The sequence below is a fragment of the Elephas maximus genome, chromosome 19 (genome assembly GCF_024166365.1).
Source record: "Elephas maximus indicus isolate mEleMax1 chromosome 19, mEleMax1 primary haplotype, whole genome shotgun sequence".
Classification (NCBI taxonomy): Eukaryota; Metazoa; Chordata; class Mammalia; order Proboscidea; family Elephantidae; genus Elephas; species Elephas maximus.
In genome coordinates, this window is record NC_064837.1 from 22,933,058 (window position 1) to 22,958,323 (window position 25,266).

At 54.5% G+C, this 25,266-nt stretch overlaps 1 protein-coding gene across 1 annotated transcript in view; it reads left to right on the top strand.

Annotated features, from left to right (window-relative positions):
* Nucleotides 1–5,322: 5,322 nt before the first annotated feature.
* The window catches only part of SEZ6 (seizure related 6 homolog), a 46,924-nt gene continuing 26,980 nt past the window's right edge, over nucleotides 5,323–25,266 (top strand). The window contains exons 1-2 of the mRNA XM_049861324.1: nucleotides 5,323–5,327; nucleotides 5,607–5,851. Of these exons, the coding sequence (XP_049717281.1) occupies nucleotides 5,323–5,327; nucleotides 5,607–5,851 (250 nt within the window). The remainder of the gene's footprint in view (nucleotides 5,328–5,606; nucleotides 5,852–25,266) is intronic.

Here is a 25,266-nt window from a genome sequence, read left to right on the forward strand (position 1 = left end):
CGGCAGCCCATGGGATGCACCCAGGGCCCCCTCTCCCTTTCCTGGCAACCCACTGCCTCATCATATGGCCATCAACCTGACACCAGGCCCCTAGCCCCAGAACCGCACCATAAACCCAATGCCTCTGGACAGATGTATTTTATATAAGTTCAAGCACTAGAAATATTGAGTTCAGGGGATTTTATTTCTAGAGCCCTCTATATTTCTCTGGGATGATCACCTGCCTTTGTTCCCTCCCTCTCCTGGTTATTATCTTTGGACCCGTTCCAAGCCAAGCCACTTTGATTGCTTGGAGAAACCAAGGCTCCCAGGATCCTCCTATGGGTGTCTCTGGATCTGGTGGGGGTGACCTCAGGAGACCCTTTCTTCTTCCTCCTGCATACCTCTGCAAGTGGCCACACCGCCCCCAGGCAGCTTGGCTTTTAGGATATGGCTTCAATAAAAGATTCTCCAAGTGTCAGGGAACATTGAGGGGGTGGTAGTGTGGAGGCCCCATGGCCCCAGAGTTGGGGAGGGCCATGCTTGGGGTAAGCCCCAGGGTACAGAGGAGAGGGAGAGGACCAGCTGTTCTCTTTTCTACACCAAGCCAACTTAGTCTGGCACCAAATTAATAGCATTCCAATGAGATGCAAAGCATTATGCAAATCTAGGGGAGAAGGCCACTTTTCTAGGACCTTTGGGCTGTTGGAAAGGCCGCACATTGAGCCCTTACCTGGAGGATCCCCCGGGCTCCTTTTAACTCAACCCTTGGGCTCCTTTTAACTCAACCCTTGCACCGTCAATACCAGCTAGTATGAAGAATCCGATGAGACTAGTGAGGGCCCCTCAAGGTCCCAGGCAGGGGCAGATTACACAATAAGCAAGGTAAGCATGGGCTTACTTGTGCTTACTTCCTAATCTGTAGCGAACAATTTCACCTAGTTTTCACCACGTCAGTCCGTCCCTGGCAGGGATCGTAAATTTTAAAAGAGCCTTTGATTCTGTAGGAAGGTGCTGTGGGGTTGGGAGGGAGACACATTCCTGCCATACCTAGAAGCAGAATCATTGATGTGGTGAAAAATGTGAAATTGTTCACTATAGACAGTCTGGTAAGCAAGGTAATCGCCATGCTTACCTTGCCTATTGGATAATCTGCCCCTGCCCAGCACTCAGGGCCTCTTTCATTCTGAAATAGTGCAGGGGCAGCTACAGAAGGTGGCCTTACCTCCCTCTGGATGTCTGGATTCCAGGTCCCCACTCATCAGCAGCGTATGCAAAGGAAGTACAGGGGTTTTTTGCATCTATTTAACTGTCCATTAAAATGGCCCCACGCCCATCACCTCTGCACAGGCCCAGGCTTCCAAATTGCCACCCCCCCCACCCCCCCCACCCCCCCCCGCCTGCAAGCACCATGTGGTTCCTACACCTGGTAATTACTGTGGTGTTTGTTGAGCTGTATTTGCATTTGATTGTCATTTAACTTTCCATCTTTCTCCTTCAATCAAACCAGGGATTGGGTTTTTGCAATTGATTATTCATTTTATTTTCAGCCCCTTGGTGGGTTTTCAAAGAGTTTCCTTTATTAGTGCCACAAACTCGAACCCTGGGACTTCTCCCACTACATGGAGTGGGAGAGGCCTCCTCCCACCTATCCCAGGGCTCCCTAAGTGAAAATAAACTAGCCAATATCTTAGATCTTAAGTCGCGCCCCAATCTCCCTGTTCCAACGCCTGCTTTATTTCTGTCCAGCCAGTAGCATTAAACATTGATGGAGCTGTGGACAATCAAAGGCCTCAGCTGGGGGTGCTGGGCAGGCTGGAGGCCACGGTTTGGAGATGGAAAACAGCCCACATCAAACCACTATCTGCTGCTTTCTGCAACCATCCCAGTTTCTTGCCGCAGCTGATCTGGTCCTGCTCCTGGAGCAGGAGCAAGTGCCCAAGAACAGTACTCCCCATTTACCTGGGCAGAGCCCTCCTTCTGTCCCCACATTCAAAGGGTTGACTTTGGATAATCCCAGAAGCCTGGTTGGACTTCAGCACCCCTGTCCCAGATGCTGAAAGGTCTGGGAGCCCCCTCCAAGGAGTGGGATAAGGTGAGGAGGCAGTTCTCTGCCCCCTAGGAGTCTCTGGAGTGAGGCGGAAGCCCCTACCCCAAACTCCCTTGGCTTCATAGAAGATATAGCTCAGGTTAGAAAGCTGTCTTGGAGGACAGTAATTTTTTCCTGCTCTTGTTCAGAAAGCAAGTGTCATCCCGGCAGACACTTCAAAATAAGTCATCAATGTGCCTGTGATCCCACAAATTGGTGGGCTGTGTGAAAGTGGGGAAGCAAAGCTGACTTCTCTAGGGATGTCTGGCATTGTATGGGGAGAGCTGTGAAGGTCTGCAGAACTGGAGAGGCTGTTTTGGGCCCTTTCTCCCTTCTCTCTGACTCTCAGTCTTAATGCAGGGATTGTAGCACAGACCCCCCTTCCGAGTCAACAGTGAACCCCTCAGCTTCTACCACTTGTCATGATGCTTGAAAATCCATTTTAATGATTCCAGACTCCCCTGTTTTGGTGCAAATATCTTTGGGATGGCATAACCCCTTCAGAGTAACCACCAAGGACATCCTGTGGCTTCGTTGTTAGGTGCTGTCGAGGGGATTCTGACTCATTGTGACCCTATAAGACAGAGTAGAGCTGCCCCATAGAGTTTCCAAGGAGCTCCTGTTGGATTTGAACTGCCAACATTTTGGTTAGCAGCCGTAGCCCTTAACCAGGGCTCCCAGGGCTCCTTAGATGACCGCAAAGCTTCTCACAGCCTGGCCACAGCCAACTACGCCTACGCTTCCTCCTACTTCCCTGCAGGGACTGTGCTCCACCAGAATGGGCTTGTCACTGACCCCAGACTATCTTGCATTTTACCGCCACTTTACCTTTGCATAAGCCATCCCCTGGCCCCACTTTACATGACCTCCTCCTTCTCCTCCATTGACCGAAACCTAAAACATATTTAAGACTTGGCTTCAACCCACCTTTCTGCTATGTGAGGGCTTCACTGACCTCCCCTCACCCCCAAAAGAAACAATTTCCCCTTCTCCATAATCTCACAGCACTCATTAGGCACTAATGACCTGCCCTGAGCTTTAGACACTTCCCCTTCCCCGTTTATTCCCTAACATTTATTGAGCATCAACTGTGTGCTGGGCACTGGGGGTGGGCGAGACTGACAAGGTCTGTGCCTTCACAGAATTGACAATCCAGTAGAGAAGACAGATAACTAAATTACATAGACAGGGGAAACCCAGGGTCATCTGGGGGGCAAAGAGCCAGGCAGGAGATACAGAGAGAATGGGAGAAGCCCAGTGAGAAGAGCCTTGCAAGTCCCCTCAGGCTGTCCTTTCAAATGTGAATATGACCTTTATACGCTATAAGCCTGCAAGCCCTGTCTGTAGAGCTGAACGTCCACAAGGGCATCATTTTCAATTTGTGGATGATATTGGGATCTGGGCAGAATAGGCCCCTTGGAAGGCATGAGACAGGGGAAGGTAAAGATGCCTGACAGAATCTCCACCTCTTCCCAGTTTGGCCAAGGCTGTGCCTCAACCTAACTAGGAACCCATTGCATAGAGACCACACTGGCCATCTTCAGGAGAGAGGGCAGCCCAGGTACATTACTACTCCCATCAGGCAGCACAAATCCATTCTCTGAGCTCAGGGCAGAATGCGGCATTCTGGGACTTGTAGTCTCCATTGGACCCCCTTATGAATGTTTGGTTCAGGCAGCAAGGAGCCAAATGTGTCAAGTCCCTGGGTGGCTAATCTCAGTCTTCTTCCTGTGGGTAGTGCCCAGCTCATCAAAGAGCCCAGCTGCCAAGGGAGTCAGACAAGCCTGCCACCAGCCTCCAAACCTCCGTGAGTCATCCTGGCATACAAGGTTCACCCCTGGGTCATGACTCACCTTCCTCTACGCAAGCTTCCCAGTCGTCAGCAGGTGCTCAGGAATATCTTCAAGGAGGAAATGGGGAATCTCATGACATTTGTCAATATGTCCCCAAAGTTCCTTCAGCCACAGAACCTTCCACTTCTGTTCCTTTTCTCCTCATCTGTTGGCCACTCCCCTATGTACCCTCTTTCTTGGGTTCCTCCTCTCACTTCTGATCCTTTCATCACCCCCCTTCCTGCCATCTTTCTGCTACTGCCCTCTCTTTCTCTTGGCTTCTTGAAATGACTGTTCCTGAAATCCTCTTCCAGCTTCTCTCTTGGCTAATTCCACACACCACCTGCCTGCTGCTTGAGATTCTTTACAGCAGTCAAGGGGGCTCCCCAGAGCCCACAGTCAGAGGATCTGGAGAGAATCCAGTGAACAAAGCTAGAAGACTGTGGGAGTTCTAAGGACCATAAGACTGTCTGAGGAATGAGACTTAGAGCAGAAGTCTTGCCATCTGCTTCCAGGATTGGGTCAGGAATGGCATTGGACAATGACCGGGCTCTGGAAGCTTTGGGGAGGAGCCAAGTTCATGTGAAAAAAACTAGACACAAGGTTATCCTTCTCTTGAGGGCCACAGGTAACTCAGCCCTCATCTTCCTCTACAGAGAACAATAACATCAGCCACAGGGTCATGTCCCACCAAGTCCATGGAGCCATAATCTCTGGATCTAAACCACAGAGCTCAGGAATAGCACAGCTGTGCCTGCCGCTCCCCGCCCCCCCACCCCACACACACACCTTTTGCTGTCCTGTAGCTCACTGGACTCTTCTGCCCAAGCAGATTCTTGGAAACTTGTTTTTCCATACAGTGAATGGTAGAGACTCCCTGGCTACCACCTAGGACTTTCTTGATGTCTTTGCCTAAAATAGCCTTAAAGATATCCCCTCCCCAGTGCCTGTCTCATTTTCTCACTCAGCTCCAGGAACCTGGGCAGTGACTGGCATCAAGTGTCTGTGCTAACTGGCTAGCAGTGTGGCTTCTCTGATTCTTCAGAGGGGCCAAGTCAGAGTCCTGGAGATCCAGAGCTGCATGGGGACCCAGGTTACCACCTTCTACTGCCCACAGCTTGGCCCAGGTTGCCTCCTGCCAAATGAAGAATGTCTCCCCAGGATACTAGTGCCATTGGTTTTTAACTATAATATCAGGATAATTAAGCTTTTCTGTGAGCCCAGTTTGCTGCTGATGCAGCTGCCTGGAGCCCTGGCATTTATTGAGCACAAAGTAATAATTTATTGTCCTTTGTACGCTCAAAAGCCATCTTCTTTATCAGCCCAGGACGGAGCTGCAACAAGGGCATAGGGGCCTCACCAGCTGCTTCACTCGCAGGCAGAAGTGTTCCCAGGTCACCCTTTTCGCCCTCAAGTACCAAGATGGGGTGGGAAGAGGTGGGGAGGGGGTTGCTGGGTTTTTTCCCCGTCGTGGAGAATCGGATTAGGGCCCCACCTCTTTGGGCAGGCAGCTAATGGGGAAGAGGGTGGCAAGCTTGGCTGGGCGTGGGCAGCGCAGAGGGGCGGGGGCCCTGTGCCCACATTAGTAGGGCAATCCCTCCCCTGAGCTGGCGGCGGCGCGGGAGCCTGTGCTCTTGCCGCTGGGTCTTCTGCGCCTTTGCTTGAGACTTTACGGTAAACCGCTCCTTCCGCGCCCCCGCCCCCAGCCCCGCGCGGCTGTCCCGGGTGCCGACGCCAGGCGCTGGCCGTGGTGCTGATTCTGTCAGGCGCTGGCAGCGGCGGCGGCCCCGCTGCCTCTCCCGGTCCGGACCCGGCTCTGCCCCGGCCCCCAGGCGCCACCGAGTCCCCAGCCCTCAGGCCGCGGCCCCGGCCAGGGGCGCGGCCTCAGGCGGCACCATGCGCCCGGCAACCCTGCTCCTCCTGCCCTCGCTGCTGGCACTCCTGGCTCATGGTAAGGGACCCCGGCGTCCAGAGGCAGGACTGGGGCGGGGCCGGGGCCTTAGGGGGAGAGTGCTGGGGGTGGGGGACGGTCCCGGCGCCCAGGTCCTGATGTTCAGCCTCCCAGCCAGACATCGCGCCGCGTCGGCTGCGCTGCCCCCGGCGCCGGCCAAGCCCGGCGGGGCGCGGGTTCCGCTGGCGGGAAGCTACCGCGACTCCCGCCATTCGTGCCCGGCCGAGACCTCGCCTTTAATCATCTCCCCGGATCTAATGGGATTTCTCTGCTGCAATTCATCACGCCACCCCCTCACCGCACTCACACTCACGCGCTCACCCGCGCGCTACCTCGCCACACTCCAGGCGTCGGGGGACGCCAGGGCGCGTGCGGGGGGAGGGGGCGCGGGGCGGTGAGTCGGGACTGTCGGGCTGGCGGCCCGCTGCCCCGCCTTCCCTGCCGCCCGCCAAACTTCGCTCGACTTTGACGCCGGTTCAGGGACCTCTCGCGTCCTCACTGCGGAAGGACTGAGCGGGATGGCGGCCGGACCCGGCTTTGAAACATCGCTCACGTTCCTCCGCCTTGGCGCTGCCACACCGGAGTCGGAGCTTAGGTAGCAATTCTAGGGAGAAAGTCTGGGGGCCCGGGGCCCCTGTCCGGCTCCTCGTTCTTCCCGGGGCTGCAGCCGCCAAGGTCCAGGAGGGGGACTCTGTCCTCCTGAAGTCCTTTCCTTGAACCCACCCGTCCACCGATCCCGGCAGGAGCCCCAGCTGTGCCTCCCTCCGGCCTGTCGTTCTACCGGCCTTACCGGCTCCGGCCCATCCCTCGGTGTCATACTCGTCGTGAGAGGACTGGCCCCACATCCCGCGGCCCCCAGAGCCCCGCTCAAAGCCTGGCCCCAACTTCGTTGTCCCCGGTCGAGGGAATCTTTGCCATGGAGTGTGCAGCAAGGGGGTGTTGGAGAGAGGGTAGGAGAAGGAAGGTTTCCGAGTCTCCTCCAGATCTGCGTCCCGGCTCAGCTAAGCTCTCATCAAAGCTACGGATGCACGGGTATTCTCTCGCAGCATCCAGTTGGTTGGTGGGGCCGCCCGGGAGGCGCTCGGAGTTGGGACCAGCCGTCCATTGCCATATGGTTCCTAGCACCTGATGTGGAACGGGGAGAAGGTGGGAGTTTCTAGCCTCGCTGGATCCTTCCAGGCCGCATCGGGCCGGGACCAGGCTGGGCTCCTGAACTGCAGTTTGGATCTGCGGCCCCAGGCAAGCGGAAGCACCTTTTTGGACCTCTGGCTCTATCCCCACGGTGCCCAGTGCCCTCACCCCGCCCCTGGCTGCCCACACCGGGTCCTCAGACAGCTCAGGGAACTCACAGTCGCGTGTTTCTGTTGCGGGGGCGGGGGGTAAGGTTCCGCAAAGCCGCATGGAAGGGGCTGCGGAAGGAGGAGCCCACCTCCCAGGCTCAGCTGTCCAAGGGTATTTCGGGTTGGGCTGGACAGCTCCCCTGGGGTGAAGGCCCTGTGTGTGTGTTTGGAGGGGTGTAGTCTGATGCCCCCCTGTGTGGGTGTGTGGATCTGAGCCTATGATCAAGGCCTTGTGTGTGTGGAGTAGTAATCCGAATGTGATTGCGCTTCAAAGGTCTGGATGTTGGTGAGGGTTCGGCAGTGAGCGCCTGTGACCTGTGTATGAGGCCACTAGTACATGGTGCAGCCACTGCCAGACAGCTCCCCTTCAAGGCTGGAATGAGACTGCGGGTCTCCAGGAGGAAGGCTGCTGTGGCCTTGAGTTGGAGAGTGTAGGAGTCCTCCTGGAGGTGGGGGTGTTGAAAGTAATCTGTCCGTTCTGTGGTCAAGTTTGTATGTCCCTGGTCAGTGTCCGTCCCTGACCCACCTAGACTTGAACTTCTCCAGTGCCCATGGAACCGCCTGCCCAAGGGCTTGTGGGGTAGGGATGCACCTGCTGGGGACAATCTCGAGGATCATCCACTCCCCAGTGGAGAAGAAGAGGCCCCACAGGGCCAGGTCAGAACCCCGACAGGTGAGAGGGCTGGGACCTTGGAGATGGGCCACTAGAGCTGGTTAGGGATGCCCCTTCTCATCTTGGCTTAGAGGTGCACTCAGCCATCTCCCAGCTCCTGGGGGCTTCAGCCTCAAGAAGACAAGCCTCGAGGAGCAAAGACCTTGGATGGTGGGCCTTTGAGGCCGAGCGTGCGTCCTGCAGTCTTGAGGCCATGCGACAGGGTCCTTGGGGCTCTGCTCACACACAGGCCGTGGTAGGAAGGAGCAGGCCACAGAACGAAAGGAGCAGGTTGCATCGCAGGCAGCAGGATGCAGCCGGGGCCAGGCCCAAAAGCCATGGGAGGCTGGGGAGCCAGAGGCTGTAGGGCGAGGGCGTGATGGCCTTAGGCCCAGCCTAACCCTGCTAGCTCAGTCCCCTATCTCCCCCGCAATCACCTGAGCTCATTAGCCTCTGGTGTAAGAGGCACCGTGCGCCGCTTGGCATCCCCCAAACCTGAGGGTCCCTCCCATGGAGGCCCTGCCACTGGGTGGTGAAGGAAGCAGGATGGGAGGGGCGGTGCCGTGCCAGTGTTTGCTGTGTCAGTTTAACGATTTTTAATGAGCAATTACCTTTAGTCATTCTCCTAATTTCTGAATATCAATAAAGTTAATTAAACTCTGCATGTGTGAATGTGGCCTGGGGAGATTGTGAGGGTGGAAGAAGCAGGGACTGGGGTGGACTTGCGTCTCCAGGAGCGGAGGTTGCCTCCTTGGCTGTGTGACCTCCGACACGCTGCTCCCCGTCTCTGAGCTCCATTTGAGTGTGTGGCGGAAAGGGGGAAAAGAGGACGGCAAGTGGGATTTGCTCACTCTGCCAGGAACTGGGAAAGGGTATCTGAGAGGGGAGGCCTGGAGGAAGGAGAGAAGGGGGAGGAGGGCTTGCCCTCCGGGATCCCCAGTGCTGCGGGGGTTAACAAACCCAGGCTGCCTTAACCTAAAATGGTAATTACTGTTTCCTGCGGACGCAGCGCGTGCGGAGGTTCTTATGGCACGTTCCTGAGTCTAGGGCTGCAGCTAAAGCTAACGCCAGACCCTGCTCCCTGTCCCTCAGCCTGGCACTTTGGATTATGAAGTGGGAGCTGGGGAAAAGGCCCACGTAAGACAGATTGGATTCCACTCAGAGCCTTAGGGGTTGACGTAGCGGATAGGAGGCTCCCGTGGGCTTCTAGGGAGACTGGAGGACCCTGAGTCTGCAATAGGGAGGAAGGGAAGGCTAGACTGGCTATGGCCCCTCACCGGCCTAAGCCCATTAAGCTTGGCAGGCCCTGGCGATGGTCCCGGCCTCCTCAGCAGGGTGGTAGCTTAAAATGCCTTGGGGAGGCCTTGGGGTGTTAAAAGGGAGGCAAGGAGACACAAAAGAGACTGGGCTTAATTGGAAACTGTGCTTAATTAGAAACTAAGCCTCTTTCTTCTCCCTTGCCATCCCCTCCCATGGCTGCCTGAATGGTGGGGGGCAAATCTGAAAGCCTGCTTCCTTAAGCCCCTCCTAGTCTCACTAGGGAGCCCTGGTAGTGCAGTGGTTAAGAGCTCAGCTGCTGACCAAAAGGTAGGCAGTTGGAATCCACCAGCTGCTCCTTGGAAACCCTGTGGGGCAGTTCTACTCTGTGCTATAGGGTTAGCAATGCGTTTTGTTTTTTTTTTTTAGTCCCACTGGAGGACACCTGGTTACACAACAGTTAAGCACTCAGCTTCTAACCAAAAGTTTGGTGGTTTGAACCCACCCAGCAGCTTCAAAGGAGAAAGACCTGGTGATCTGCTCTAGTAAAGATTACAGCCAATAAAACCCTATGGAGCAGTTCTGCTCCGTCACATGGGGTCCGTATGTGTTGAAATTGACTCCAGAACGCCTAACAACAAGGACAACAATCCCACCAGGCCCCAGCCTCCCAGTTCAGCTCAGAGATGCTGCACTCCCACTTGGCAGAGCTGTTAGGCAGGGCTTGTAACCCACTCCCACCCCACCCCCAAAGCAAGAAAAGAGGGCACAGAAAAGGGTCTACAGACTGGGGTTACTTTAGCGAAGGAACCTCTCAGCCCAGACAGTTAGAAGCCCAGGCTCCCCCCATGTGGTCTCAGGCAAGCTCCTGCCTCTTCTGTTCCTCTACTTTCTGGAGCATTCGATGTAAGGCTACACCAAGCCCATGGTTCCCAAGCCAGGGAGCACAACAGGGACTTACAGGGCTTGTCAGTCAGGCAGATCTCTGGATCCCCAGCTTACTGGCCTGCCTCAGGGAGAGGGAGCCAGGATCTCTATGCAAGAGGCTCCTATGGGAGTCAACGCTGCCAGCCCTGGTCAGCAGTTGGAAGGTGGGAAGAAGGCACTAGGAGGTCTCCAAGGCCCCTTCCAGACCTGAATCTGCAATTCCAGCAGGGAAGCAGCAGGTTCAGGAAGCCAACTCACCCAGCCAGGCTGAGAGTTTCAGCTTCAGTTCCCCAAACCAACCACATTCTCAACAGCCTGTGGGCTTTTGCCATTCCCTCTGCCTGAAATTCTTCCCCGTTCTGAGCCCACCTGGCTCTCTCCATCTCATGCTTCAGGTTTTGGCTTAGCTGACAATTCATGCAGTTCTTCAGCATGTATTTATGGGGCATTTACTACGTGGCTTCACAGGGGAAGCCTCTCCTGATCTGAATCAGGGCACTCCTCTGTACTCCACCATGTCCTGACTTCCTGCATCAGGGTACCCATCTCGTTGGGTCATCAGCACCTGGTTGCTTGAAGCTTCTCCCCAGCAACAAGGCTGAACTCAGAAAGGAGGGTACAAAGTCTGTCTTCCTCACCCCCTATACCTAATTCGGGAGAAGTCGAGGGTTAGCTGGCTGGTTGGAATAGGGAGGAAGGCTCATGGCATCTTGAAGGTGCATTTGGGTAGAAAGCACGCTATTTTTACACAGATTGTATGTTAGGATTTTCCTCTCGTCCTAACGGTTGGCCAATTATCCCAACTGTAAATTATAGCCTTTACTTCGTTTTTCCCTTCCACATATTAAGCTGTCATGCCGTCAGCTGGAGGTGGCTTGGGGGTGGGTTGCTGCTGGCCGTTCTGAGAGGACTAAAGCTCCTCCTCAGCCACCCCACAGTGCCACCACTGCTTGTGTCCCAGTGGCACAGAGCCTAGCACGTGTAGACATTAAATACGTGTTGAATAAATTCATGAGAGTTGCGCAGGAAGACAGCGGCAGAGTTAAGCTTGGAGCCCAGGCTTCCTGACTCCTTCTCACAGCACCCACACTAAACACCCACCGGACACCTCTGCTGGCTGAGATGTCATGTATGAACTTAAGGACTGGGGTAAAGAGGGGGTAACCCCATTTCTTCTGCCTTCATAGGCCCCTCACCTCAGCTTTGGACTAGCCCTGGTCCAGCTTGGAAGGAACAACCTGGAATGTTGGGAACAATTCTGAGCATGGTATGCCCTTGAATGGAGAGGTGGTGACCTGGGAATCATTCAGAACCATCACGGTTCAGGTTCACAAACTTTTCACAGGTCCTAAAGAGCAAGCCCTGGGGTACATCCATCTGCCACCATTCATTCATTCATTCCTGAAATATATACTGAAGTGTGATGCCTGCCCTAGGACTCCCAGGGGATTCACATGTCAAGATTTTCACAAGAGACTAATTATCCCCACTTTACATGTGGGGAAACTGAGTTTCAGAGAGATTAAATCACTCACTGTGGCTTTTACACTCAGAAATAGAAAGTCTACTCCAGCCTGGGGCAGAGCTTCAGTACAGGAAGATCAGAACCCAGGACAGTATCACTATCCAAGTAATAATAATAACAGCAACAGTAATAAACCAAAAAAAATAAAAACCCAAACCCATTGCCAACGAGTCGATTCCAACTCATAGCGACCCTATAGGACAGGGTAGAACTGCCCCATAAATTTTCCAAGGAGTGCCTGGTGGATTTGAACTGCCAGCCTTTGGGTTAGCAGCCATAGATAGCACTTAACCACTATGCCACCAGGGTTTCCAGCAACAATAATAGTAAATATTTATTAGGTACCAACTAGGTACCGGAGCCCTGGTGGTGTGGTGGTTAAAAAGCTCGGCTGCTAACCAAAAGGATGGCTGTTTGAATCCACCAGCTGATCCTTGGAAACCCTATAGGGCAGTTCTACTCTGTTCTATAGGGTCATTATGAGTTGGAATCAACTTGACAGTGACGGGTTTAGTTTTTGTTTTTTTTTTAACTGTGTACCAGATACTGTACTAAGTGCGTTATATACATTAGCTTGTTTAGTCCTCATATCATCTCTATGAAATAGAAGTTATCTGCATTCTATAGGCCAAGTTCAAGTTCATGTTGTCAGCCAGTCTCAAGACAGAAATGCCTCTAAATTTCCTCTAGCACCCATTTCCAGTGATGATAGTTGCTTACCTGCCTGATATCTATCCTCAGTCAAATGCTAGGGACCTTTGATCTTGCTCAGTGCTTAGTGGCTGGGATTCAGGTGAACTGTCCTTGCTGGAGTCTTAGCCCAGAGGTTGGTGACTTTGGGTGACTCCCACTTTCCCAACCTCTGGAGGCCTTGGTGAATGAGAAAGACAGTCACTCCTGCTCTGGCATCCTGGGCTGCCCCATGCCGCTCCCCAGCCCCTACCAGCGTTCAGCCCCCAGGTGGGAAGGCTCAGGCTTGCCTGCATCTCAGCTCCTGGGCAGGGGTGGGCTTCCCTCCACCTGCCTACCTGCCAGCTCAGCCCTAGGAGGGGAGGATCGATGCCACAGCCGCCAGCAGAGTGTTGCTGGCCATTGATTGTCGAGATTTCTCAGCGGGCTCTGGAGCAAACAAACTTGCTGCTTCTCCAACAACAATCCAGGTCTCTGGCTGCAGAGTCTGCAGCTTGCTTGCAGGCAGGCTGGCTGGCGGGAAGGGGCAGGAGTGGGAGGTCCTGGCTGGGCCCAGCAGGAACAAGCAGCTCTGCCAGGAGATGAGCAGGGACTGAGTAGGCATGACAAGGAGGACAATGGGGAGACCAGGTGAGGATGCTAGGGTGAATCCTAGACCCTGTGCATGCCTTGTTTGGTCCAACCTCTACATTTCTGCTCAGCCATTTTTCCTTACCTGGAATGCCATCCTGGGTCCTTCTGCTTATTTCAGTTCTCCCATCGCCTCCTTTCCTGATCACCCAGCCCAAAGGACACCCTCTGTCCTCTAAACACCAGTGGTGCTCTCTATCACCATTAGGAACTCAGCCTGTCCATCCTTCATCCACCCATCCATTCTCCATTCAACATCCCAGGTGTCTTGCTAGGAAGGAATACAACACCATCTCTGCCCTTAAGGAACTGAGTTTGGAGGGGAAGCTGCCTTCTTAATAGCCTCAGCTGTGACTGCCTTCCTAGCTAGACCAAGGACTCTCTGGTTTTAATTAAATGAGATGCCAAATAGCAGCTATATGATTCGACACTCTGGCCAAGGACTGCTCTGGGCCTCAGTTTCCCATCTGTAGCAAAAGAGTTTACCTTCTGAGTCTTCGAGAGCCCGAAAAGTGTCCGGGTGTCCTCCTCCATCACAACTCTTTTCCTCTCTACTGGGTCTGGGTTTCCCTCTAGCGCCCAATACAGCAGAGCAGATGCAAGGACCCCTTATGTGCCGCACTCACGCAGTGAGTCCCAGTGCTGTCTTCAGCAGCCCAACAGGAACGCTGACACCCTGGCATCAACCCCAGCCTCTGCCCTCAGTCCCTCATCCCTCTCCTCCCCAAAGGCTTCTGTCTCCAGGCTCAGCACCCTCCCTCCAGCTGATCATTGGGCTGGGAGGGCAGAACTGCAGGCCCCTGTGAAAAGGGCCTGAACCACTGAGTACACCCTCCCCCAGATGTTCATTTGCATGCCGTTTTATCGTTTTATCCGTGTTAGCAGGCAGGGTCCTTGTTAAAGGCACAGAACCAGACCTTGCCCCTCCCCCTCCCAACAGATCCCTACACACACACACACACACACACACACACACACACACACCCATAGTTTCTCCCTCCCTCCAAGGCCAGCAGCTGAGCATCAACTTCTTTGTCCCCCAAGCAGCCACCTGCTGACTGACTGGCCTGGGTCCCTCCCACCAGCCAGCGGGTGCCCAGGGAGTCCCAGAGCCTTCCAGGGGATGTATCAGGCTGTGTGAGGGAACCAGTTTGTTCTCAGAAAGGAGGAGGCAGCCCCAAAGGAAGAACTGGACCACAGGAGCACTGGCCAGGGAGCCAGGACCCCAGGGCTCTTGTTGGCTGAGTGACCTTGAGCAAATCGTGTCACCTCCCTGTGCCTCGGTTTCCTCAGAAATTCATGGTGCCTATCTCACCTCTTCCGTGGAACAGCGTTAGAATCAAAGGAAATCAGAGGGCGTGGTGACTGGGAAGAAGCCAGAACTCCCACGTGAGGCAAGAGTTCTTGACAGCCAGAGCTACCCAGCACTCAGAGGGGTTGATTGGTCAGGTAGTCACTGAGGGGCTCCGTCAGAAGCTAGAGGAGCCCAGGGCTGGGCTGCTGTGGCAGGAGAGGGGTGGGGATACCAGCTGGCCCAGGGAGGTGAGATTGACAGTGCAGAGGGTTAAAGATTGGGGTTCAGGGTGCTTCACAGCCTCCGCTGCTTGATACTCTGATGGGCATTGTCTTAGATCATTTACAACCATCAGGTCCAGCACCTGGCAGGCCTCCTCCTGTCATGAGGCCCTATTTTCTGGCTGGTCAGAGGAATTGGGGGAGATGGGGTCACCTTCTTTTGAGGGCAAAGAAGGTAGATGAGAAGATAGGACAAATATGACATATGCATGCAGTTCCTCAGCCAGACTCCCTTCCCCTCCCCCAGGGCACACTCAGTTCTGCCATCTCCAGGCAAGGCCTTTCTCCTGCCCTACTGGTCCTGCCAGCTCCCTCCTGTCTTCCTCTCTGCCTTCCAGCCTCAGCTCAGAAATAGATTTTGCTCAGATTGGGGGCAAGGGACGGGGGCAAGGCAGTGTTACTGAGGCCCCAGTTGACTGGGTGGTGCCTTGAATCTGGTCCCTGCTGTGCCCGCATTCCTGGTCCTGCCTCTCTCCTGCCCCCTGGCCCTCTCTTGTCCTGGGCCTCAAGCAGAGGAACATGGAGGGGGCAGGCCTTAGCCCTCTTCAATTCAAGGTGTCCACATACCCAGCCTTCAGTGGTCGCTGGAGATCAAGGTGAGATTGGGGCAAGGGAGAGACCTAAGGGCTTAGGGGCTGAACAGCTGGGTCCATCCAGTGTTCCCGAGGGTCTGAGGGGGAAGGAGCCGCAAATGTACAGGTTGCCATGTCTGTGTGCATCTCTGTCTGGCTTGTCCACCTACCCCTGGGTGTCTGTGTCCATAAGTCACTGCAGATCTCTGCCCTTCTGTCCTCGGAAGCCTCTGTCTCTGCATCCCAGGGGCTATGGCCCTAGGGGTAGGCTCAGCAGATCCCAGCTCAGGCTGGTCTTTCCCCCACCCCAAAGCCCCTCCACTCTCTTCCTCCCCAATCTTGGGCTCCACTGACCCCTCAAGGAGACTCTAGCTGGAGCTGCTGCTGCTATTTTTAGCAGCTCTGCACCCCTCCCCTCCCCCACTCAGGCTTGCCAGGGAAGTGGAGGGAACAGGCCAAGCCTGGGGAGCCTCACAGGCTGGGGTGCTGGGCAAGAGAAGGCGCTTCCCTTCAGCCCCACAAGACCACGGAGGCAAGAAAAGCCTGGGCTATTCCACAGGTACAGGGCTCAGGTTCAAGGCAGGTTAGGCTCCATCCCACTTGCCTAGGCCTGGGAGAAGGTCCCTGACTGCCCTCCCCGCACCAGCACCAAGCCCCCAGCATCTGGCAGTGCCCAAGGCTCCAGGGACTCCTCCCCAGGCCATTTGAAAGTAAAGCTGAAGCTCCTGGGTCTCCCCCAGCCCCCCTGGAAGCTGAAAGGAGCAAGGAGGGACTCAAAGTGTCAGGAAAGGGGGAGGAAGCCACACCTGGATGAGGCTGCACACCCAAGGACATCTGCATCTGCTCTTACACTTCCTGGAAAGGTTTCAGGCCCCTCCTGAGGCTCAGCTTGGCCAAAAAGCCACCATTAGAGCTCTTGGGGACCCTAGGTCTCACCCCACCACTGGTCCAGCTGCCCTGGAAACTCCTAGCAATAGCTAGGAGAGGGTAGGGTAGACAGTGCGAGGGGCTTTAACAGAGGGACGAAGTGGGGAGGCAGCCCAGGCCCCTCAGAGGGTGTGCCTGCCTGCTGGGCTCAGGCTGCCCTTGCTTTCAGGGCTGTATTGTTTCTGTGTCTGTCCTTATGTCTGTCTCCTAGGCTTGGCAGGGCAGACATGGCTCCAGGTCTGCCTCCTGGGTTTAGCTAGGCCTCCTCCCACGGGTCACATCAGCTCTCTGAGCCTCTATCTGTAGGATTGAAAGGGTGAATCAGATGGTGTAAGTGAAGGCCCTGCGCAGAGCCTGTCATACAGTCATACAGTAGGTGCTCACAATTACATTTCCCTCTTCTCCTCACACCTCCACCCGTCACCCCCACCAAGTATACACACACACACACATGCACACATACACACTCGTACCCTCTCATACAAACACACACACAGCCCGACCTTCCAATGCTCGGAAAATATTAGCCAACAGATGGAGATGAGGAGCCTGGGGTCTAGTGCCTGCCTGTGCCCTCATCCTGCCAGCCCCCGCCCCTACCTTTACCCCTGCCCACCAGGCATTGCGCATCAGTAATAAAGAGGCCATGTCGTTGCCCCACCCACCCAAAGACTTTCTAAAAATCCACAAACTAAGTATTGGAAAGCCAAACAGGCCCAGAGAGGGCAGGACAAACCCAAGGTCACACAGCTTGTAAGTGGCTGAACTCTATCTACTATGCTGGAGTCAGGGCCCTGACAAGGCCTCAAAAGCTCCTCAGCTTTCACCTAAGAATAGACACCCCAATGACCTCCTTGGGAGGGGCGACCAGAGTCCACCTCAGCATTAAGGGTCAGGGCAGCCCAGGGGTCTGGGTTAAGGACCTCTCCACCCCCAGCCCAGCTTCCCTAATCCATTTCTTCCCAGGCACAGCTGACAAGAGGCAGCCACAGGGCAAAAGGTCACAAAGGCAGGAAGATGACTTTGGCCCTGGCACCCAGAACAAGCCCCTTCACCTGACCAAAGGCCACAGAATCTTGGGGTCCCTGGGCTGTTAGTTCATCTCAGAGGTGGACATAGCCCCTGGGAGCAGCCTCAATGGTGTTGGCTTTTGAATCTTGGGGTAAGAACTAGGAAGGAGCAGCAGCCCAGAGATGCTGGGCTGGGGCACAAGAAAGTACCTGCTCTTGAGCCCTGGCACCTATGGCACTGTCTTGCTGGGCTCACTGGCTGTCCTTGAAGAGTGTCTGGAGCCAGGCTGGGGAGCAGAGGAGGGAAGGGTGGCTGTTCCTCCCTAGAACAAGTCCAGTCCACTGATTCCACCATTGGGCTGGGCTGGGCTGCGCTGGACCTCATGCTGGCTCCAGGGAGAATGCAGTCCCGGCTGACATTTCCAAGGTTTTCCATTCAGAGAATTACGGTCTCTGCTGCTGATAAGGTGGTGGTAAGCAGCTGGCACTGGGGGGAGGCTGACCTGAACACCCAGCTCGGGCCTCTACCCTCTGGCCACCCACTGCACACTTCTACCTCAGGACCAGCAGATAGCTCCCTTGCTCCTCCATCTCCTGCCTTACACAGCAGGCAGAAGGGACTGTGGGGCCTGAGGGTAGCAAAAAAGATGGACAGAATTCCCTCCAGGTAGGGAAGGAAGGAGGTCTAGCACCGCACCTCCACCCCTATCTAGACCCCTGTCCTGACCACACTACTGGAGCTGGCATAATCAGGGTAGGGGTACAGTAGGCTGATTAGTTACCAGATTGGTGGGGGTGATGCCAAAGGTGGCCCCCACTGCTCCGCCTGACCCCGCCAGCTTGCCCCAGGGGCTGAGGTCAACTGCACTGCCTCCACCTCCAAAGCTAGCCCCTTCCATTCCCCTAAACCCTACTCCAAGCCCCCAGCCCACCTGTCCTGCCCAGAAACAGTGGGAGGGCAGGGCCAAGACCCCAGATCTTCAAGGCCAGCAGGCCAGCAAGAGGGGGAACACAGGGCTGCAGAGGAAGGTGTAGAACGCAGCAGGTGATGCCATAGCAGAGGCCTCATTAATCACCTCTCCAGCCCCCAGCTCTGCAGTGGTGAGACCGTATTAGATTTTAAATTGGAAAGCGGAGAATGTGGCTGTTAGCTGGGAGCTCCCTCTACCCTGGGCCCCTGGTCACAGCCTCAGGAGAGGGGTCAGTGGGAAGAAGAGAGCCCTGCCCAGCCATAGCCCAAGAAGCCACCCCCGTCTCCTAGCCCAAGGGGCTGTAAGGCCAGATGCCCTTGGGAAGGGTCAGGCGAGGTCTAAGAAGGGGGCACAACAGCCATCCCAGTGAGAAGCACAGCCCTTCCTCTGGGAGCTTGGGCTTCTCTGGACTTGAGGACTGTGTGAAGCCAGGTTCTGGGGGTGGCCAGAACTTGGCCTCATGCATGTGTCTAGACCTGCACATACACGTGTGTGTGCACACACACACGCACACACACACATACCCACACATGCACGTGCACACACACACACACAAATGCACATACACCCACACACGCACACACAAACATGCTCACACAAAGCAGAAACCCAATGTGGTAGAATTTTTTTTTTACCAAAAAGACAATTTTCTTTATTGTGTTTTAAGTCAAAGTTTACAATTCAAATCAGTCTCTCATACAAAAACTTATACACACCTCGCTATGTACTCCTAGTTGTTCTCCCCCTAATATGACAGCACATTCCTCCTCTCCACTCTGTGTTCCCCTTGTCCGTTCAACCAGCTCCTGTCCCCCTCTGCCTTCTCATCTCGCCTCCAGGCAGGAGCTGCCCACATAGGCTCATGTGTCTACTTGAGCCAAGAAGCTCACTCCTCACCAGTATCAATTTCTGTCTTACAGTCCAGTCCAATTCCTGCCTGCAGAGTTGGCTTTGGGAATGGTTCCAGTCTTGGGCTAACAGAGGGTCCAGGGGCTATGATCTCTGGAGTCCCTCCAGTCTCAGTCAGACCATTAAGTCTGGTCTTTTTGCAAGAATTTGAGATCTGCATCCCACTGTTCTCCTGCTCCATCATGGATTCTCTGTTGTGTTCCACGTCAGGGCTGTTATCGGTTGTAGCCGGGCACCATCTAGTTCTTCTGGTCTCAGGCTGGTGAAGCCTCTGGTTTATGTGGCCCTTTCTGTCTCTTGGGCTCGTATTTACCTTGTATCTTTGGTTTTCCTCATTCTCCCTTGCTCCAGGTGGGTTGAGACCAATTATTGCATCTTAGATGGCCGCTTGCTGGCATTTAAGACCCCAGATGCCCCAAAGTGGTAGAAATTTTGAGCCCAGGCTATGGAACAGACAGATCCAGTTCAAACGTCTTATTTGCCACTTGCCTTCTGCATGAACTGGGATGATTTACTTTGCCTCTCAGCCTCTGTTTCTTTGTAAAGTATAGAATAGCGATTCCTAGCTATTCTGAGGGTGGCCGCTGTGGGACGACAGCCCTCTGTTAGGTCATGCCTGGCTCATAGGGTGTTTGATAAGTGTGAGTGTCCTCCTGCCCCCAAGGCCAGGCAGCTGCTCTGAGGCTGCCCCCCATAGCCCTGAGGCAGTGGCCAGCCTGCACTCTGTGCTCCTGACCGGATAATATGGCAGGGGCAAGTCAACAGGGCACTGCCAGGCATTCCCATGGACCATTCACACAGCCTGGCCCCATCCTGGGCCAAATCACATGAGGCCAAGTGCCTGTGGCTGTCCTCCACCCATCCAAAGTCCTCCTGAGCTGGCTCTGCCCCATTTCCCAAAATTACCCATCAAACTCCCACCCCTCAGAACACCAGTGCTGGGCCAAGGTAGGGAAGAAAACTCTAACTAACCCTCACTGAAGGACTGAATGGCTGATAGGTCCAGCTTTCCTGAAGCCTTTATGGAAAACCCAAACAAGTCCAGGGCCTCCTCTCTTACTTAGCCAGCCCGAACCCCAGAGTAGAACTGGCCTATACGAAATCTTTAGGAAAGCAGGCTGCCACATCCTTCTCCCAAGGAACAGTTGGTGGGTTCGAACTGCCAACCTTTGGTTAACAGTTGAGCACTTCAACTACTGCTCCACCAGGGTTCTACGTGCAAAGAGTGGAAACCCCAGTTTTCCCAGGCCCCAAAGGAGGGGAGCAGACACTGTCACCCATTTTAACTCTTCCAGGAACCACCAGCCTAGGTTCTTCCCTCCTTAAACCAGTTACCCACAAGTCAACTTCAACTCATGGCAATCCCACATGTGTCAGCGTAGAACTGTGCTCCACAGGGTTTTCAACAACTGATTTTTCAGAATTAGATCTCCAGGCCTTTTCTCCAAGGCACCTCTGGGTAGATTCAAACCTCCAACCTTCCGGTTGGCAGCCAAGCATGTTAACTGTTTGTACTATCCAAGGACTCCTCTTTCCTCCTTAAAAAACAAACAAACAACAACAAAAAAAAACCTTTGCTATCAAGTTGATTCCAATTCATAGCGATCCTACAGGACAGGGAGGCGTGGTAGCTTAGTAGTTAAGAGCTCCAGCTGTTAACCAAAAGGTCGGCAGCTCAAATCCACCAGCCACTCATTAGAAACCCTATAGGGCAGTTCTACTTCCTGGAAACCCTGGTGGCATAGTGGTTAAGTGCTATGGCTGCAGTTCAAAACCACCAGGCGCTCACTGGGAACTCTGTGGGGCAGTTCTACTCTGTCCTATAGGGTCACTATGAGTTGGAATCCACTCGACAGCACTGGGTTTGGTTTTTTTTGTTTGCTATAGGACAGGTTAGAACTGCCTCATAGAAATTTCAAGGCTGTAATCATTACAGAAGCAGACTGTTAGATCTTTCTCCTGGGGGGCAGCTGATGGATTCGAACTGCCAACCTTTTAGTTAACAGCTGAGTGCTTACCACCAGAGCTCCTTCTTCCCTCCTTAGAAGGGAAGTCAAGAGATCAGTCTCTGGAGCTGTAGTGTTATGTGTCACTAACCCCACTCCCAGTAGAATGATTTTGGAGCCCTGGTGGCTCAGTGGTTAAGAGCTCAACTGCTACCAAACAGCAGTTCGAACCTATCAGCCGCTCCTTGGAAACACTATGGGGCAGTTCTACTTTGGCCTATAGGGTCTCTTTGAGTCAGAACCAACTCATCAACATTTTTTTTTTGAACCACATGTGGCTATTTAAGTTTAAATTAATTAATATAAAATTAAAAATTCATCTTCTCAGTCTCACTAGCCATTCCAAGTGCTCAGTAGCCACGTGTGGCTACTGGCTGCTGTGTGTGGACATGCACATGTAAAACATTTCCATCCCTGTAAAAAGTTCTATCGGACAGCACTGCTCCAGGGCTAGACAGCCTGAGTTTGAATCTTAGTTCCGACACATCTAAGCTGGTGACCTGGGTAACTGCATTTCACTGCATCCGGTTTCCTCATATAGGATAATAAAAATTCCTACCTCAGAAGTTATTGTGGGGAGTAAACCAAAAAACCAAACCCATTGCCTTCAAGTTGATTCTAACTCATGGTAATGCCATGTGTCAGAGTAGAACTGCATGCCACAGGGTTTTCAATGGCTGTAATCTTTTTTTTTTAACCTTATGGAAGTAGATCACCAGGCCTTTCTTCCCCAGCACCGCTGGGTGGATTTGAACTGTCAACCCTTCAGTTAGTAGCCCCGTGCAAACCATTTGCGTCATCCAGGGACCTATTGTGGGGAATGTGTGAGTTAATTCAGATAAAACACTTAGAATGCTGCCAGATGGTAGAGTTCAATATTCTCATTCACAGAGTCCTCTGTGGCTCACAGGCTCCTGGAATGTAAAGCTTAAATACTTTCTCCGTTGGGCAAGTGGAGGCTCAGGTTGGGGAAGGGACACGTGCAGAGGGATCCATCAAGCTAAGGGCAGGACCAGGATGGGGTGGTCTGACTTTTCTACCCATACTTCCACTCATCTGTCAAGAAGACCCCGACTCTGGAGGTGCCAAAACCCAGAGTTACCCACCACCCCCACCCAGGATAGCTGGCGAGGTAGCTGACCCTGGCAGCTCTGGAGGCACTGTCCCTGAAGGTATGCCCACAGGTGGTAGACAGACAGAGGCATCAGAGGGCTCACTGCAAAGAGCGATAGGGCCAGATGCCCTTCGAGCCGCTGACAATGCTGAGTCCTAGTTCTGCCCCAGGTTTGCTGTGTGATCCTACGAAAATCCTTTCCTCCTGCAGACGCAGCTTCCTCCTGGGTAAATGAGGGAGGAATGAGATGCTCACAAGGGCTCAGATTTGGAGCGTGGGACATGGCCAAGAAGAGGTGACCCCACTCAGGTCTGCAGTGCAGATTTGACTAGGCTTTCAGGGGCTGATCAGGAAAAACAGGGTGGTGAGAGTGTGTGGTGAGGGATGGTCAGTGGCAGGGGAAGATAGAGGAGCTGGGCTGGGGGACCCACCAGCTTATGTCGGCAGCCTCTCTCCATCAATTGCCAGTTGGGGCTGTGCTGGGGCACTGCCAAGGGCTGGCTGCCCATCTTCTCGCTGTAGAACCCACCCCTGCCCACCCCTGCTGGCCAAGGGCCAGGGGCTTCAGGGAACAGAGAGTCTTCTGAGTATACAGGCAGGCAGACTGCTGACTTGGAAACTGTGTGCCCTGAGTCCACCCTTCACTGTCTAGCACCAGGGGCCAATATTTGTGGGCAGAGATGTGGGGAGAGAGGTGCTTAATGCTGGATCCCTGCCCACAGGCTTTGTATTGGAGGCTCAACATTCAGGTGCTGAGGGTCCCAATAGGAAGTACCCCAGGTCAGAGGAAGCAGGCAGGATGGCTCCCTAGAGGAGGGGATAGGGATAAGAGCTGGGCCTTAAAGGATGGGGAGGATTTGAAGAGTCAAAGGAGGGAAAAGGCACTTTGGGAGGGAGGAGCCATGTGAGCAGGAGCAGAGGGGGAGAGCACCTGTCTGGCAACAAGAAGGTTCTTTTGAGTGTATCTCTGTGTGCCTACCCCCACAACTGCCCCTCCAGGGCCTCTTTCCCCATGGCCCCGAGCTGCAGGGCTCCCAGCATGAATCCCTAAGATAGTGATGGTCAGAGATGAGTAGCTACAGTGGAGGGGCAGTGGGTGCAGTGGACAGAGCTGAGCTGTGGAGTTACCCAGCTCGGAGTTCTAGTCCAGGCTCTGGCACTCACTAGCTGTGTGACCTTGGGCAAGTTACTTAACCATCCTGGGCCTCAGTGTCTTTATCTCTGGGGATAATGACCCAAACCTCCCTGGACCGAGGAGGGGATGAGAGAATACGTATTAAGTCACGTTTGGCACAAACCGAGCACTGGGAAAGTGAATGGCAGCTGTTTCCATCCCGAGAGTCTGGCCCCAGGCCACAGGAGGCAGGAGACTGAGGACTCCTTCTGGTTCTGCCATATATTCTGGGTGACCTTGGAAAAGCTACCTCCTAGCTGTGGGCCTCAGCTTCCCCATCTGTGTTTGGGGGTTATGTTGCTCCCCTGTCAATACAAGGAGCCAAACAGCAACAAACCTACTTTGTATACTGGGGCACTGTGAGGGTAATTATTTCAGTAAAGCACAGAATCAGAAGCCTCTAGAACTGCCTCAGGCCTCAGAGGCTCTACATGGCCCTGCTACCCTCTAGCTGGGGTCCCTCAGAACACAGAACAGGGCTGGGCCCAGTGGAACTGTCTCTGTGGAGACCTAGCTCTGCCTCTGGAGTGGGCCAGGGGCTCTCACTCCCAGGGCCCCCTTCCCCTCACTTGGGGCTCTGGGATAATGGGGGTCTGCAGTGGCCAAGCCCTCACTAATCCCCTATTAAAACTTGAAAGGGGCCAGGGAACCTCCAGAATAAACTCATTAACTTTTATGGGATAATAAATGGGTCCCATTAAATTCTCATTCTCCCAGTGCTAGGCCAGCTTAACCTCCGGAACCCAGAGGGGTGGGCTCCCTGCCCACTCTACCCCTCTGTGTCCCCCCACCCCGCCCCTACCTGCTGTTCTCCCCCCACAGGCTAAGAGCTAGTGCTACCATGGTGAGAGGTAGAAATCAACCCTGACCGCACCTCAGAATTTTGCCCCCCGCCCCCCAACCAGCCTCTTGCCAGGCGCTGAGGGGCTAGCTGCTTGGGCCCTGGATGGGGAATGCTTGCTGTCGCCACAGGGTTGCCAGAGTGACATGTAGCTCCTCCTGCCCTCACAGAGGATGGGGTGGGACTAGCAGATGGGGGCACATGCCAGTCTCTCACTGAGCCCTCACCAAACCCAGGGTAGACCCAATCCACAGATGAGGAACCAGAGATAGCTGGCCAGTCCCTTGTCCAGGTCACCCAGCTAGTGGGGCCCAGATTCGGGATTAGAACCTGAGGCTTTCTGGCTGTCTGGTGCAGAAATACCTGCAGAAACTAGCACCGAGGGGGCAGGCCAGGTGATGCTGAGGTGGCATCCAGAGTCTAATCATGGCCTGGTACAGGGGTTCCCCCAGGCAGGGGCACTGCCTAACAACCCCTGACCTTTTGTCCTCAGCCTCTGCCTTCACACAGACCAATTCCAACACCAGGCCCACCAGGACTGTGACCCTGGGCCGCCTTCTGGGCCTCACTGAGCCTCAGTTTCCCCTTCTGTAAGTTGGGGATGATAACACCTGCCTAGCTGGCTGCTGTGAAGAAGAAGCCCCATTTATTATGGCTTCCTCCAAACAGAGGCTGGGCCCCCATCTCGATTCAGGTCTGGCAGGGGTGGGGGCACAGGCCCTCATCTCTACCTTCACCCAGCTGAGCCCCAAGAGGCTAAGAGGAGGCAGACAAACAGGACAGGTGGCCCTCCCAGGGGAGCCCAGGCCAAGGCCAGGGTGGAGAGGGCCTCAAAACCCTGAGAGGGGCCAAGGGTGGCAGTGAGGGCCTGGAGGTGGAGCAGGAACGAATCCCCCGGGGAGGCATCCTGAATGGCTCATTAGTGCCGATGAAAGCCTTTTTTCATTTTGTCTAAATACTTTAAACAGGGCTCCCTTTGAAGTCTATTTGCATAGCTTAAGAGCTAATGCAGGGGGAGGGCCCAGGCGGCGGGCTCCTCCAGGGCTGGGGGCTGCCGGGAAGCTCCTGGGCCTCCTCCACTGAAAGGGTGGTGGTGAAGGGAGGGAGTGGGGTGTTTCCCCAGACTAGGCGACTTGGAGGCTGTGGGATGAGGGGGACCCAGGGGCAGCCTGAGGGTATGTTCTCGTGGTCTGGCACCAGGTGGGGGTCCTGGGAGGGCTGTCTTGCTGTGACTATGGCTCTACCCCCCTTCAGTGACATGCAGGGCCATGAAGGTGGCTGTCCTTTGCACGGAT